This window comes from Panthera pardus, unplaced genomic scaffold (assembly GCF_024362965.1).
Source record: "Panthera pardus isolate Hobbes unplaced genomic scaffold, ASM2436296v1 HiC_scaffold_8, whole genome shotgun sequence".
Lineage (NCBI taxonomy): Eukaryota > Metazoa > Chordata > Mammalia > Carnivora > Felidae > Panthera > Panthera pardus.
The window spans coordinates 115,061,844-115,079,309 of NW_026527013.1; the positions used below are offsets into that span (position 1 = coordinate 115,061,844).

The 17,466-nt window shown below is 39.8% G+C and overlaps 1 protein-coding gene across 5 annotated transcripts in view; it reads right to left on the reverse strand.

The window, feature by feature from the left end:
* IGF2BP3 (insulin like growth factor 2 mRNA binding protein 3) overlaps positions 1 to 17,466 on the reverse strand; it is a 154,705-nt gene that overhangs the window by 18,637 nt on the left and 118,602 nt on the right. For all 5 annotated transcript variants that reach the window (XM_019443599.2, XM_053898193.1, XM_019443597.2 and 2 more), the window contains 4 exons: positions 13,756 to 13,890; positions 12,374 to 12,496; positions 10,115 to 10,250; positions 8,443 to 8,568 (listed from right to left, as the gene is read on the reverse strand). In XM_019443599.2, the coding sequence (XP_019299144.1) occupies positions 8,443 to 8,568; positions 10,115 to 10,250; positions 12,374 to 12,496; positions 13,756 to 13,890 (520 nt within the window). The remainder of the gene's footprint in view (positions 1 to 8,442; positions 8,569 to 10,114; positions 10,251 to 12,373; positions 12,497 to 13,755; positions 13,891 to 17,466) is intronic.

Below are 17,466 nucleotides of genomic sequence, written 5' to 3' on the forward strand. Positions count from 1 at the left end.
TGAGGAGATACAAGAATGAGCAAACAGTAGGGTTAAGTGCATTTACTTTGTGGGGAACAGAATCTAAGACATCACAAAGGCATGGAGACATGCGTGCCAGCCAACAAAACCAGCCTTCAGGAACCTGGAAGGATATGCCAGTGTTTCCCTTTGGTTTGTAAAATAGATACTCCTGGGTTTTTTGTTTTGTTTTGTTTTAATGGATTTGGGTTTGGAACCGAAATTAAGTTTACTCAACTCTATGACCTGAACAGAATACTGAAGTCTTTAAAAATAAAAGGGGGGGGGGGGCGCCAGAGAAAATTTCTCCCATAGCTACATAACCAAGGCCTCTTAGAGGTAATAAGTGTATACAATGAGTGATTTACTTGCAAATATTTTACTGACAAAAGACCTGTACCTACAGTAAGAAATCCTAAGGAGTAGAGCACTAAGAACTGATCTCAAAATCCTTTCAACTCACAAAATATTTTGTTTCTGATGGAGCACCTTGAACTAGCTAAAACCTAAGAAAATGTTTATCTTTCTTGCCTCTTTGATAAAGTTTGCAATTTTAAGATCACGCTATTGTTTTGGAGATTTCTGGGAAGATTCCAAAGATGATATCAAAATTACGAAGACAACAGCACTTGAGCTAACTTCTGCCAAACCAAACGCCAGGAAATACCATTCAGCTATGGATGCTGTTCTGTGCTATGCCAATTTCAGCTCTTGCTCTGTGCATGAGCTGCCAACTGCCTCTTCCCTACTGTTTGAGCATTTTTGAAAGGAGCATTTCTTGTCATTTCTAAACTCAAAGTTTGCCAATTAAGTACTGCATGAGCCAGCTGCTAGGCAGGAACTAGAGACTTTTGTCTGTTGCAAGAACCAACTCTGGCTGTATTAGGAAAAAATCTACCTGGCAGGTTCCGGTTAGAATACGTTGAGGGGGGAAGTGTGGGCCAAGTCCTGGAATGGAAGAGAGGCAAGGGATTTATCCCAAGTCAAGGCGCATCAATTCTTTCATGTTACAAAGCAGCAGTCGGAAAACATGAGTAGCGAAATGAAACAACCCTAAAAGAGAGAGAGCTATACATAAAAAGAGAGAGTCTTTGAAACGTTTAGTCATCAAAACCTACTTCTTACCAGGCAATGTACATTGAAAGTAAAAGAGATTCTCTGCTCACCTACAGGCCATCAAGGATAGAGAGATGATCTTGGTAAGTAACCGACTTCCCTGTGAGAACTTCTAAGGAGCAACAAGCTTCTCATCAGCAGCTGTAGATGCCGAATGGCAGCTGCGGTGCATCCTCACGTGTTGAGAGCAAACACCTGCCAACCTTTAATCCTCTAACCCAGTTTTTAAATAAATGTATCATAGACCCCACAGACCTACAATACTAGGTTCTTCAGCAAGAAGAAAAGTGAAGCCAACGGCAATAAAGGGAATATCAGAAGAAATGGTAAGGAGGAAAAAAAAACCCATAAAGCTTTAGTAAACTTAATTATTGCCTTTATTTTTTATTAAAAAAGTTTTTTTTAATGCTTATTTATTTTTTAGAGCGAGGGAGACAGAGTCTGAAGTAAGTTCCAGGCTCTGTCAAGCACAGAGCCAGAGGCGGGGCTCGAATTCACAAACCTCGAGATCATGACCTGAGCTGAAGTCAGACGCTTAACCAACTGAGTCACCCAGGTGCCCCTAATTATTTTTTTTTTTTAATTTTTTTTTTTTCAACATTTTTTATTTTTTTATTTTTGGGACAGAGAGAGACAGAGCATGAACGGGGGAGGGGCAGAGAGAGAGGGAGACACAGAATCGGAAACAGGCTCCAGGCTCCGAGCCATCAGCCCAGAGCCTGACGCGGGGCTCGAACTCACGGACCGCGAGATCGTGACCTGGCTGAAGTCGGACGCTTTAACCGACTGCGCCATCCAGGCGCCCCAAGGTGCCCCTAATTATTGCCTTTAAAAACAACAGTTTGCTTCTCAAAGTGGTGACTACTAGGTACATTTAAGACTATTAGTGAACGGAGTTTAGAAAAAGAACAAAGTCTAATAATATACAGTGAAGGCAAAGCTATTCCAACAAAGTACTCCCCCACAAAGAGGTTATATACTATAACAGAACTTGGTAAAAGAATTGTTCCCTTAAAACATTAAATCAGAAAACTGCCTGACAGCTATCTGGAAGTACAGTTCACTCTAACTGGTATCCAGAAACACAACAATTCTCTGAAAATGGTGTTTTCCCTTTAATTTTCGATGAAAATTATCTGTAGGAGTGGAATCTGAATCATGGAATTCTGTGCTCTATAATTAATTTAGATCATCCTGGGTTCTTTTTGTGTCGTTTTTATTTTGTTTCCGATTGAACTTAGAAGCTCACCTCCACCCTCCCAAAGCTCTGTGAGACACCTTTTACAGGTAATACTGCTCAATTCAGTAGGGCAGATTTATTCATCTCTTCAGTTAGAGACACTGCTTCCCAGCTTCTCTTGCAGGTAGACGTAACAGACATTATGTTCTGGCAAACAAGACACCAGTGGAAGTGTCAAAAGCTATCTTCAGGCAGTGTCCTATGAGGTGGCTGTTGATTTTTTTTATCCTTCATCCTTGCTGGCTGGAATCAGACTCATTGGCTGAAACCTGAGCAGTCATCCTGGGCTGGGAGGCGGCATGCTAAGCCAATAGGAGCACCTGTCCTAGATGATACAACATAACTACTACCAGCCTTGGATTGTCTACCCTTCAACTCTTCTCATGAAAAAGGAAAACTCATTTAAACCATTTCTTTTCTTGTAATACATAGCCAAAGCTAATCTTGATACACATAGTGTGCCAAAATAGATTTAGAGGCATGAAAACAGACATATGGCAGCATCCCACAGATATCTTGGCCTGATATTTGCCTGTGAGTTGGAATTAACAGGTGATCCAGAGAAAGGGAGTAGGTTTTTGACCACATTTAAAATAAAGCACCAAACAACCTAGAAAGAGGGGCATGCCTGAGTCGTTATGTATTTACGTTTATCCCAAATATTATCTATCATGCATTAGCCTTGATAGATATTGTTCCAACATTTGAGTCCCTCTTCCATAGAATAGTATCTGTTGCTTGCACAGTAGCAGTTTGACAATGAATGGACAACAAAAAAACTCCTGATGACCTTTACAAAAATCACAAATTTCTAGCTTCCATCTGTTCCCACTGAGATTTTGATTCATAGAAGCCCAAGGCGAGGTACAGGTTCTTAACCAGTTAAGAAACAGAGCAGCTGGGGCGCCTGGGTGGCTCAGTTGGTTAAGCGCCCGACTTCGGCTCAGGTCATGATGTTGCAGTTTGTGAGTTCGAGCCCTGCATCCAGTTTTGCGCTGACAGCTCAGAGCCTGCTTCAGATTCCTCGTCTCCTTCTCTCTGCCCCGCCCCCGCTCTCTCTCTCAAAAATAATAAACATTAAAAAAGAAGAAGAAAAGAAACAGACCAGCTGTTGTTAACCTTGGCTACCTCCACACTCGGGTCAGTCAGAGCTTTCCAAAATAGTGATCCCTGAGAGTTTCATCTCCTCCCCAACCCCTACCCTGGGGGATTCTAATAAAAAAGGTCTGGGGTAATTCTAATGTAAAGAACAAAAAACCATTTTCCCTCACAAAGCACAAAGTAGAGAAAGTCTTCTTTACAGAACATTGCCAACTAATAAATGTAAAAAAACAACAGACATAAAAATAGTAATAATGTGATTGGGCAAATGGCAGCAATGGAGATTATACCCACTTTGAGAAAGACTGGAGGGCAAGATACATATTCTCTTTTAAAGTATTTTGTTTTATTTTGTTCTTTACATTTATTTATTTTTGAGAGACACAGTGAGATCACAAGCAGGGGAGGGGCAGAGATAGAAGGAGACACCGAATCTGAAGCAGGCTCCAGGCTCTGAGCAAGCGTTCAGCACAGAGCCTGACACAGGGCTTGAACCCATGAACCATGAGATCATGACCTGAGCCAAAGTTGATCACTTAACCAACGGAGCCACCCAGACACCAGTCTTAATCATAGGTGGGAAAGGTACCTTTACAATGTGGAAATTGGACAGACACTATCTTAGTTGTATGATCAAACAGTATGACCAACAATGAGACACAATGACACTATCTGCTTCCCAGTGAGACACAGAGAAGGTATTCCTTCCCGGAAAAAGGTATAACCTGAGCCTAATCACACAGAGGCCATCAGTCAAATCCTAATTAGGCGACACTAACCACTAGCCTGGGTTTTTCAATGCCATAAATAAGAAAACAAGTGGTGGGTAGGGAGTAGGTGACACCAAATGGAATGGATGATGCAGGGATGGACTCCTGCAAAGATAAGAGGGGACTAGAGAGACATGACAACCAACTGCAATGCATAATCCTTAATTGGATTCTTTACTGAAAACACAGCTACATAATAGAACATTACTGGAGTAACTATGAAATTTAAATATGGGCTGCACATTAAATAATGGTCTGATGCCGAATTTTTTTTTTTTTAACGTTTATTTATTTTTGAGACAGAGAAAGACAAAGCATGAACGGGGGAGGGTCAGAGAGAGGGAGACACAGAATCTGAAACAGGCTCCAGGTTCTGAGCTGTCAGCACAGAGCCCGACACGGAGCTCAAACTCACGGACCGCGAGATCATGACCTGAGCTGAAGTCGGCCGCTTAACTGACTGAGCCACCCAGGCGCCCCTGGTGCCGAATTTCTTAAAAGTGAGGATACTGTGCTTAATATCAAGATGAATGTCCTTGAGGTGAAAAGTTAAAAATAGTACAATGCTCCCATTAATAATTACCTCCAAAGTTTGTAAAAATATGGTGCCTGGATGGCTCAGTCAGTTAAATGTCCAACTTCGGCTCAGGTCATGATCTTGCAGTACGTGGGTTCAAGCCCCACATCGGGCTCTGTGCGGACAGCTCAGAGCCTGGAGCCTGCTTCAGATTCTGTGCCTCCCTCTCTCTCTGCCCCTCCCCTGCTCGTGCTCTCTCTCAAAAACAAATGAACATTTAAAAAGTTTTTTTTAAGTTAGTAAAAATATATACCCAATTTCCAAGACAGAATTATATACCTATGTATTTATTTCTAAGAGGAGAGGCAATTGCAAACACGTTAAAACCCACAAAAGCACAGATTTCTTCTGTTCTGGAGAAAAGGGCAGTTGTCCTTTCCCTTTTAAGTTTTCTGGATGATTCCTGACACATTCTTTAAGGTCTAAGACTAATACACAGAGATAAAGTTAGTAGTAGGTTTAAATCAAGAGAGAAATCACAATAAGACATTCATCCATAGAAAACACATGCATTATAACCCTAATTTATTAATTATACCAACTAGACAGATGATAGATTTGTCTTTTTTCTTAGCTTTTTGTGTTTTGAATGGTACCTCCTACACCAATTTAGAGAAATGTCCACATATGAACTTGGGGATTCCATTATATCACTACCCAGCATACATGTAGAATCAAAAGCCTACTTGAATTCTGCAAAGAATGCAGGCTAAGATTATCCACATTTCTTCCCTTTAAGACAAGAATTCCCTTGTCCTGTGCACAAAACCACCAGGTCCTTAGGGGGTTCTCAGCTCCTTCCCTTCAGCAGTATTTCTGCCTTTACTGCCGGCAGCTTCTCCATCTTCTCCTGATCTCACTGGCTGCTTCTAATTATACCTACTCAATTTAGTTTTAAAATCTCAGGGAAAACCAAGACCATGTGTTCCAGTGAGATCTTCCTTACATTTACTCATGGTTCACTGACCCCTTTCTCCCATTCTTAAAACAAAATCTTTACTTGCTTAAGTCACTAAAGATTTAAATAATAAAAGTCCTTTGGAAGGGCACCTGGGTGGCTCAGTCGGTTGAGCGTCCGACTTCAGCTCAGGTCATGATCTCCCAGCCCGTGGGTTCAAGTCCCATGTCAGACCCTGTACTGACAGTTCAGAGCCTGGAGCCTGCTTCAGATTCTGTGTCTCCCTCTCTCTGCTCCTTCCCTGCTCGCACTCCGTCTCTGTCTCTGTCTCTCTCTCAAAAATAAACAAACATTTTTGAAAAATTAAAAAAAAAAAAGTCCTTTGGAAATGTTTTAAATACAATCTCACTTTTCTTAAAACAATCCTTATTTTCCTAAGAACACAAGAACCCATTACACAAAACTATATCACTACATCACAAAATTGACCAACTCTGGGTAATATTTATGTATGTATGTATGTATGTATGTATGTATGTATGTATGTATGTATGTATGTATCTGTCTATCTTAAAAATAGACACCTAGCAATTCACTGTGGGAGTTTTTGCTACTGAAGCAGCCAGAGAAGTGTAAAAGACAGATGTCCAAGAATGTTCTATAATGTTACCACTCGTAATGTGAGAGAGTTTACTGATAACCAGTAAAGGCCTTACCTGTAACCAATAGAGAGGAAAGAATTTAAATGACACCTCAATTTACAAACTGGAAAGTGAGGAACAGAGAGATTAAGGAGTGTGCCCAAAGACAAAGCTAGTTTAGAGCAGCTAGCAGAGATGTAGTTTAAATAAGAGTTTCTTCAGGGAAGCTCAGTCAGTTCAGCGTCCAACTTTGGCTCAGGTCATTGATCTCATGATCCGTGAGTTAGAGCCCTGCATCGAGCTCTGTGTTGATAGCTCGGAGCCTGGAGCCTGCTTCAGATTCTGTGTCTCCCTCTCCCTCTGCCCCTCCCCTGCTCATGCTATCTCTCTCACTCTCAAAAATAAGCATTAATAAATAAATAAGTAAATAAATAAGAGCTTCTTCAGCAATGAGTTGTTTAAATAATCAGCTCCTTGTAGATTTTAATCAATGCTGCTTGACACAGAAATGTCAGAGATACATGTGCCTTAAACTCAGTAATATGACAAATTCATCTATTTATAATAAAGAAATAGGCAAATTAGACCTTAAGTCCATATTCTCTCAAATTCCCATTTTAGGCTCACTTTTACCCTCCTCTTAAACTTTTTATATTATTGAATTTTGTAAACACTAGTAATGTCTGATTTGAGAGGAAAGAGAGAAGAGTCCTGGTTCAGTTTCTTCATTGTGCAGCAAGAAGACAAACCCAGAGGGAAGAGGAGAGTGACCTATGGTGATACAAAGCGCAGGCAGAGCTGGACTGAACCTGGGCTCTCATCCCAGAGATCCTTCCCTTAGCCCCTTTAGCATCAAAGTACAAACATGTCAACTACTTCATATCACCTTTAGCTGTGGTGGAAAGCTTCAGATAATGCATAATAGATCTATTCACACTGTCATGGGGTTGAAATTTTGATGCCTATCCATAGATGAATGGGCTTTGTTATATGGTTTCCAGGACCAAACGTGTTCAGGGTGGCTGGTGAGTTGTAGGGGAAGATGCAAATGTTGCTGACTGTAAAAGCAGAAACACTACAAGAAGAGGCCAAAAGTAAACAACACCCAACACAGGTGGTTCAAGACAGGCCTAGGAAATTCTCATTCATACAGGGATAAAATATGAACAATCTCAGCAATCTGTTATCAGTACAATTCCAGGAGCATTTTACTCTACATGTAGTCTAGGCAGTGTTATATTGGAATCCCCAAGCTGTTCCAGCTGGACATTTCCCTGAATTGGAATAGGAGGTATGACTCAAAGCATATAGAAGGAAAGAGTCAAACAGGAAGGGAGAGATGTAAAAACAAATCCATAAGGGAAGATCCTAGAATGTTGTTATTTCCATGATGATTCTCTACCTCTAATTATCATTGATAACACAACAGAACTGTGAACTACTTTAAAAAAAAAAAATTACAAGGTATATGTTATACTGCAATTATTTTTATACTATCACTGGTCTCCTATTTCCAACCTCAGAAAAAAATGCTATTTTTAAGAAATAAATATAAAAATAAGGTTCCTTAATAGTCTACCTATTTACAAAACAAATAAAAGCTGTCTAATGGTTGCACACATACACACGCACAAGAGACCCAAGAGCACAACTAGCTGGAGCTCACTGTTTAAAAAGCACACTCAAAGTGGAAAACACATTTTTATTGACCTTTCAAAGCGTTTGACTTCCACGTGAAGTTTAAGATGAAGGAAGCCTTTTAAAAGTCCTATCTTTCAACATTTAAAAATAACTTCTTTCCCCTTCCCTAAAGTCTCAAACTTTTCTTTGGAGATTTAAGAGCCCATGGTGACAATCCTACTACCCAAAAACTTCAAAAGAATATTTCACGTGTCCCTTCTACAAAGGGGTAGGTAGGAAGGTTCTACTGATATGAACTAGAGAGCATGTGTTGGCTCTCAACTGATAGATCATATGGGGATCAAGTTTTACAATCAGCATCGAATGTCACCCTACTCGAGAGCAACAAAGTCTAATAACTGTGTCCCTCTGACTGCATCCCGCTCACCCATAAAGAAAGCCAAGGTACATTATCTTACCTCAAACTGTGGGTAAGGAGGAGTCATGGCTGAAGGGGGCCCTGAGGTGGGAGGTGGCATCCCTGAAGTGGGTGGGAACAGACCCAAGGCATTCAGATTTAATCCAGGAATTAAATGTGCTTGAAGCTGCAATAGTAAAAAGGTCCCTCATTTTACATTTAAAAAAATCAAGTGTAATTATAAGTGACAATATTCAGATTGTGACCTCGTCTAGTAAAAAAAATAAAAAAAGTCATTTTATGACTCAAATTTTAGAACAGAGCAGATGTTCCATGTTATTATACTTGAGCACATATCTGTTTACATTTCTTGATATTTTAAAATCTGTGTGCTCATTTGCCCCCTCCTTGATCTGAAGCTACACTAGCTTTCTCAACTCGCTTTCCTTAATGATCAGCTCACAGTGCTTAGACAAATATGTACTCTGTGTGCTATGGGCACGCAGTAAATACAGACTGAAAACCTTGCATTAGTTGAAGAAGGAAGCAAACGAGATTTGTGCACTGAAAAGCAAACCAGATATACAGAAAAAGGTATTATTAAGAGATCTTTACTCCTTCGATAAAATTTGGCTGTCGTGGGTCTAAAAGTCAAGATCTTTGGCAATCAGGTCCCATCCCATACAACTATGGCAACTAGACATATCTTTGGAGTGTATCCAGGAGCCAGAAAGAGGACTTTGTGTTGGCTGAATTTTATAAGGGCTGAGGAAGTGAAGTGGAGATGACAGTTGAGACGTGAGCATACCTGGGAATCTCTTTAAAAGGTGTATGGGTTGGATTAACTCGCAACTGACTCTGAAACATCAGATGAGCAGTTATAATGGGAAGGTAGATAAGGCAGTCAGTCATGGGAGGTAAAATGATCAGCATATTTCTAGGTTCCTCTCACACAAAGGTATTATTTTTATATTTCCCTTCTTTCACATGTAGTGTTTCAGATGACAGGCCCAACCGAGGAGTGTTTTTTTCATTTACTTGAAAATTCAAAATGGACTACAGACATGTTACATTTTCCGCACCATTCCATCCACTCAGGAAGGTCAGCAATTCACTTTAATTGCCTTCATTGCTCTCTACAGATTATTTTGTCATTTTTAATTCTTTTAATGCCAAGGTTTATGACTAACCAAATTAAAATTAAAATTTGAGTTCTTAACAGTTGCTTTTATATGCGTGGTATCTATTATAATCCCAGTCCTAATAAGCATTCAATGTAGGCACAACAGCCCCATTTCACAGATGAAGAAACCAATGCTTGGAGAACAGGTAAGTTGTCCAAGAGAACAGAGCTGCAGCTAATCAGTGGTTGAACTAGGACTCAAACCCAGTTCACGTACCTCTTAAGCCCACGTTCCTACTCTACTAATCTTCAAATTAACATTGTGCAGAAGATACTCATCTTTTTTAAGGAAAGTATTAGCCTTATTTAACAGATAAGGAAGCTAAGGCTCCAAGACTATATACCATTTGCTAAAATCACAGACAGCCAAACCTGATGTCAAAGCCTGTGGTCTTCCAAACTATCCCACGGCACACTCACTATGGTGCTAAAAATCAATTAGAAACTACATCTAATGCTGCCACCATTAACGACATCAGGATTAATGCAATTGAAAACATCTTTTAACTGTTCATCAAAATAAAGGCACATCCTCCATATTAAAACTAACATTCATAGAAGCAATATCATTTTCATAAGACTCCCTGATTTTCTTCATGATCTCTTCCTCAGCTTTGGCACATGTTTCAACGTTGCCTTTAACTGTAATGGTGCGCTCTGGATTATACAGCGTCAATTCCTGCAATCTGCAGAATGAAAAAGAGGGAAAAGAGAAAGAATGGAAATTACAGAAGGAAGACAGTTAATAACAGTCCAGCCACAGATGGCAATTAAAACCCAACTGTGGTGGCTGGCAGTATGTAAAAGTGGGTGGTCAGACATGATGAAAAATGAGTAAGCCCCAAAAGATAGGAATCCAAGAATTGTAAAGCTGCCGAAGAAAATACTTCCCCTCCAGTCTTCTCAACAGAAATTACTGGGTGTACACAGTTCACTTAAGTCCATGTTTGAAACACAGTGTACTTCTTGACCACTTAAGTTAAGTGAACTTTTTTCACAACAATTCAACAGTGAAATGTAAAGAAAATGATCACAGGGGTGTACGGTTTTAGTGGAAACCAAGAACCAGATGTACAAAAACTTTAATAAGGATGTTCCTAGACTGCGTGGACCAATTCTAAACATAATTGGCAGTCTCATGCAATTGCATTTTCTGGGTCACAAGCAAGAAATAAACATGGAAATATTCCAAAAAGGCAAACCAGAATTCATGTGTCTAAACTTACTTTTTGCCAGTAATTTTAGAGTTTAAAGTAAGCTGGAGAAAATAACATAAATCAATGTGTCTTGACTAAATTAAAAACATGATCCCTTGATGGCCATATAGACCCTACATTAGAAGGCCTTAGCAGTATTCAGAAACCCTCTGCTTGACCAAGATTCTGCTGAAGCTTCATAATCCACTGAGATGACAATTGAGACTGCCTGAGCCTGAGCCACTCAACAGCCTTGAGAGGAAAGCAATGGGAGATTCTTAACCATGGAAAACAAGACTAAGTACATAGATTGAAAGGATACGGAAAACTGGTAGAGCTCTCCTTCGTAATTATAGAGTTAAAATCCTCATTTTCACTACTTAGCAGAATGCCGTAAGCTCAACTTGAGCCAGATGAATGGGTTATTATTCCTTAACCTTTTCTCTTATTTGCTAAAAATGTAAACATCTACACAAGGAAGACTATTTGTCTTAGACTGAAAAAGTGTATTTCTCATCTCTGGTCTCAACCCACCTCTCCCTGCCAAGCATTTTATATTAGCTTTTTTCTAATAGCTGCTTTACAATAGCTTTTAAGATTTTTTTCTCTGAAAACCCTCTCATTTTGGGGTGTAAAATTCAAGACACTCTGTGGGGTTTTTTTTGTTTGTTTTTGTTTTTTACAATCAAGCAGGACTTTCCTATTTCCTACCACTCCCTTCTTTGAAAACTCCTTGCTGCATGAACATGCTGCCTGTCTTTCCTTAGCATTTTTCCTTAGTTCATCAATCTCCTCTCACCTCATCTTTTTTGGGTACTGTGATGTAAAGAATAGTTACCCCCAGAAAGGGAAACTTTTCCATACAATTTCAGAGCATTCATAGACCCAAGGTGTGACAGCCAGCTTCCAAGATGACCTACTCCCCAGTGGGCCCAGTCCTCTCTCACACTGAATAGAGATGACCTGTGTCAATTATACTAGAAAAATGATAGAGTGTGACTTCTGAGGCTGTGTTATAAAAGACATTGTCACTTCCATCTTGCTCTTTCTTGGATAATCCACTCTGGGGGAAGACAGCTACCACTGTCCTAAAGACACCCAAGCAGCCCTGGGGAGAGGACCATGTGCTAAGGCCTCACATCAACAGTCAGCATGAACTTCTCAGCAACATCAAGTGACCCCAAGCCAGAAACACCCAGTTAAGCTGCTTCTGCATTCTTGACCCACAGAAACTAGGTGAGCAATAAATGTTTACTATTGTTTCAAGCTGTCAAATGTTGGGATAATTTGTTACACAGCAGTAGATAATAAATTGGGTTACTTATTTCAACTGTGGGAGTAGTGATCAGTAAATTCCACCAAGACTTCAGCTAGAAAGTATGAATGTAAAGTATTTAGTGCTTTCTGCCTCTTTAGGAGGAAAAGATAATGCTTTCAATATGGGTTAGAAACAGATAGTAGGTAGTAGATTAAGTTGGAGAAACAAAAAAAAGTATGTTGGTACAGGGTAGCTCAGACTCCTGAAAGATGGGAGCGGCTCTGTATAATACACAACCCACAGCTTCACAGTGCTAGAAAAATTTCTAACTCAAAGAAAGCAAGGCAGCACTTACGGAGATATCGTGATTTTAGTGTCAGTGTCTTGCTCAATTTTTTTAAGATTTCTTCCTTCCTTACCAATAAGACGGCCTACAAAGTTATTATGGGCTAAAATCTTCAAGGGAATCTCTTCTGTGCTGTAAATAAAAAAAGAAAAAGGCCATGCAATCAGGAGAAGTAAACCTTCTCTTGGGTAAAAAGACAATATCCATTCATTACACATTTACTTCTTACCTACGATATAGGAAGCATTATGCTAGGTTGAGTTTAAAGTCCACTGACCTCCATTCTAGCAATGCATGAATAGAGGGGGCAAAAAAAACAGTAACAAGTATTGGAAGGTAACTTTTAAAACCATTTTCTTCCATGCATCTCAGGGAATATCTTCCAAGGTAGACTCTGTTAGCTCATTGAAAACACCTCTTACTCAAACCAACATCCCTAAATCCCCAATACCAGAACACAATGTACAAATGCAAAACAATAGGATTTTATTATAAATTGTGAACTACATTCCTAGATACACATGCACAATTTACAGAAGGAAACAGAAGAAACTCAACGGTGGTTACTCTTTAGGGGAAGAGTATAAGAGCACGAAGGGGGGCTTTCACTTTTCATTGTGTACCTTTCTGAATTTCCAAGTGATACATATCACTGCTGAAAAATATCACCGGCATTATCTGGATGGTGAGCCTTTCCGAATTTTTTTTTTTTTTAAAGAATTATGAACTTATAACAAAGCTACATGTAACATCTTACAACTAAAATACATTTAATACATATCAAAGGTCCCTACAAATTAAGTGCTAGTGATTAGGTCCCCAGGCTAACTCCAGTACCTTAGTCAGCTCTCTCCTTTTAGGAGAGTGTTGTACTATAAGCTCAAGTGGCATAGAACCTAACCTCTGTTCAAAGTTCTTGTGGAACAGGCATTTAGAGTTTCAACCTCAAACACCCAAATAAATCTCCAGTTTGCCTTAGCACAGGATTAGAGATTTCTCCACCTCTATACTCCCCGCTGCTGCAGAGTAGGGCTGGGCAGACAATAAGAACAGAGCTCCCATGGGCTCCGAGTAAGGGAGTCAGGGTTTGAGGCCCATTTTCGGTAAACCCCAAGATTTCTTGGTTCTCAGGTGGGTTTCCTATCCCATAGGTGCCTTCTCCTACAGCTAGACTCTCCCCATTAATACCAACCACCCCATATCCAAACATGATTGAAAATAAAATACTTAAAAGACTTCTACTTTATAACCAACTCAGGAGTACCTACCACCACAGCTCTTCAGGATAGCACTGCCCTGTTTGTTGACAATGCCTAAGAATTCTGTCATAGAAGTCCAAAATAAAGCAGCATGAATATCAACCTCTTCACAGCTTAATCCTCTTTACTCACAATTTTATATCTTGAGCTTCCTTATGCATAATCTCCAGAATAGATTTACAAGCCGCAGAGGTCCCTTCAGGGGTAGACAGGATAGTAATGGACTTCTCAGCAGCACCTGCATTCTCTTTACGATGGACATCGATTCTTACAGTGAGCACAAGGAGAAAAGGAGAACTGTAAGCATGTATTCACAATTACAGAGTCTGGAATATCAACTTCAAAGTAACAGGAAAGCAAACTAGTGGAGCCACTCTGGCGAAGAGTATGGAGGTTCCTCAAAAAACTAAAAATAGAACCACCTTACAACCCAGCAATTGCACTATTAAGTATTTATCCCAAAGGACACAGAAATAAAGATTTGATGGATGCATCCTAATGTTTGTAGCAGCAGTATCAACATTAGCCAAACTAAGGAGAGAGCCCAAATATCTATCAACTGATGTAGGATAAAGAACATGTGGTATATATATATACACAGTGCAATATTACCCCATCAAAAACAATGAAATCTTGCCATTTGCAATGACGTGGATGGAACTAGAATGTATTATGCTAAGCGAAATAAGTCAATAGACAAAGACAAATACCTTATGATTTTCACTCATATGTAGAATTTAAGAAACAAAACAGATGAATGTATGGGAAGGGGGCAGGGAGATAACAGAGGGAAACAAACCACAAGAGACTTTTTTAAAAAAATTTTTAATGCTTATTCATTTATTGAAATAGAAACAGAGCACGAGTGGGGGAGGGGTAAGAGCAGAGAGAGAGAGACAGACAGACACAGAATCCCAAGCAGACTCCAGGCTCTGAGCTGTCAGTACAGAGTCCGATGCAGGGCTCGAACTCACGAACTATGAGATCATGACCTGAGCCGAAGTTGGACGCTTAACTGAATGAGCCACCCAGGCGCCCCATGAGAGACTCTTAATGATAGACAGCAAACTATGGGTTGATGAAGGGCGGTTGGTGGGGGATTGGCTAGACGGGGGATGGGCTAGACAGGTGATGGGTATTAAGGAGGGCACTTGTGGTGATGAGCCACAAGTGGGTACTGTATATAAGTGATGAATCACTGAATTCTACTCCTGAAACCAATACTGGACTGGTTAAAGTTTAAGTAAAAAAAATAATTTAAAAAACATGTTGTGAAGTTACAGCTACCAACACAGTAAGAGGTCCTTCATCTTACATGAAAGAAGAAACAATACATATGATAAGGTTTCTGGTTTTTTTGTTTTTTTTTTTAATGTTTATTCACTTTTAAGAGAGAGACAGAGGGCAAGCCGGGGAGGGGCGAAGAGAGAGGGAGACACAGAATCTGAAGCAGACTCCAGACTCTGAGCTGTCAGCACAGAGCCCGATGCAGGGCTCAAAACCACAAACTAAGATAGTGACCTGAGCAGAAGTCAGACACTTAACCGACTGAGCCACCCAGGCACCCTAGGATTTCTCTTTTAAAGCTACCCATGTTAGCAGATACAAGGAATAAGTCCTATAAAGACAGATTCCCAACTTAACAATACTTCCAGGGATAAGATGAAAGGTAACCGCCCCCTTTTTAAAAATGTGCACGCTTATTTTTAATTAAATACAAAGTGAGTCTTCTGTCGTTTAAGAAGTACAAGAAAGAAAATTATCTGAAAAAGTGTGTTTGGGGAAAATTAAATACTTGTGAGTCCCTCTGGCCATTCAAACACTAGAAGAGCTACACAACGCCTGGCCTTAAGAACGGCTGCTTCACCACACCAATAACGTCAAGGTTTGCATTTCATTTTTCTAAATGTTTGAAACCTGAAGATTCATCTCTGAATTAAAAGGGCAATGAGTAGGTGGGGTGATGGGTGAGATAAAGGAGTAATATTAAGAATATATTATCATGATAAGCACTGAGTAGTGTATACAATTGCTCAATTATGGTACTATACACCTGAAAATAATACTGTACCTTAATTATACTTAAATTTAAAAACATTTCCAGAACCTTTTAAAAAAAAAAAGGCAATGTAGAAATTAAACAAATAAGAGCTGTCTAGAAATAATTTTAAAAAATATCTCAGGTTAAGTCCCAATCTCAGGAACTATCTTTCCAAACCACTATTTCAATTCCCAATCACTGTTAAGTATTGCTTATGTTCTAGTAGGTAAAATGTTAATCTAGTTTATTTCCACCCATTCACCCGTGTTAAGGATTACTAAACTCTGATCCTCTGAGAGAAGGGAATATTGCTTTATAGATCAGGGTAGTCCTCTGAGACCATTCCAGAAACAGAAGATCTAATAATGACTAGTTTCAATGGCCAAGAGTTAATTAAATCCACTGGCAGAACTCTGCAAATGAATCATCGGATATAACAAAAATTGCTTCCCTTCCCTTTCCATCCTCCATCTTCCTGCCTTAATAAAACAAACAGTTCAATTTAATTCATAGAAGCTCTTTCCTCTGACAAGGAAATGAGTAGCTTTAAAAGAATAACTCTAATCTGCCCCAGGACAAGGAAGGGAAACCATTTAATAATTAGTTTCTGCAGGTAACAGTGGATAAAGGAAAGCAAGGAGCCCTTCCATTTCAATATTAAAACCAGGCAAATTTAAGATTAAAACTTCCCCACTCCCAACATTATGAAGTCAAAGACCACTGGTTTAACACAAAGGTTACCAGTATCCCACATTTCCTGCTTCAAAGCAGGGGGAGGGAGGGCAGGATCAGACATCACCGTGCAGGTAGAGTGGGCATGCAACCCCACCAAACACAGCTCATTTCGCTTCTGCAGGAGAAATGAGTCAGCTAGTTCAACACTGGCATGGTGCCTGCGATAAATATGAACATCCTGTTAAGCTCAGGGGAACAAACATACATAATCAAGACCTACATAGTACCATAGCTGTACTTTCAGAGAAAGACTGCTTAACTCCATGGACCACATACAATAAAGTCATTTTCCTTACTTTACTTACAAATTTAAAACGCAAAATCATCCATTCATCTTCGTAGCTGGTCCAAGGACATTTCCATTTCCATTGTTGTGTACAATGACACAGCCACCTCTCTCCAGTGCACAAACTATGGCAGCCACTGTCCCCAGAGAGGTGCTTAGTGCACTTTACAGAACAAGGGGTGAGGACAGTTCATTGTCAAGCTCTTTTGGGTCAAAAGATCCACATAGAGCCTAACAGGATGGTTAATAAGCAAATCAACATATAATGCACTGAAACTTTTAAAGACTATCTTAGATGTATTTTTTTTTTAATTTTTTTAACGTTTATTTATTTTTGAGACAGAGAGAGACAGAGCATGAACAGGGGAGGGGCAGAGAGAGAGAGAAGGAGACACAGAATCAGAAGCAGGCTGCAGGCTCTGAGCCATCAGCCCAGAGCCTGACGCGGGGCTCAAACTCACGGACCGTGAGATCGTGACCTGAGCTGAAGTCGGACACTTAACCGACTGAGCCACCCAGGCGCCCCTCTTAGATGTATTTTAAGGGCACTAAATGTAATTTACATACAGTCATGTCATTCATTTGATAAATATGAGAGTCTTCTACCTAGCAGACAATGTGCTCAGCACTGGGGCTACCGTCATAAATAAAAACACACAGCTCTTGCTTTCTACTCCTGCAAAGCTAGCTCCAATGTTTAATGGACAATCTCCAATCCCTTAAAATTTGCATATTAAAACTATCAAATTAACATCCTAAAGAATAAGCTAATCCAACCACA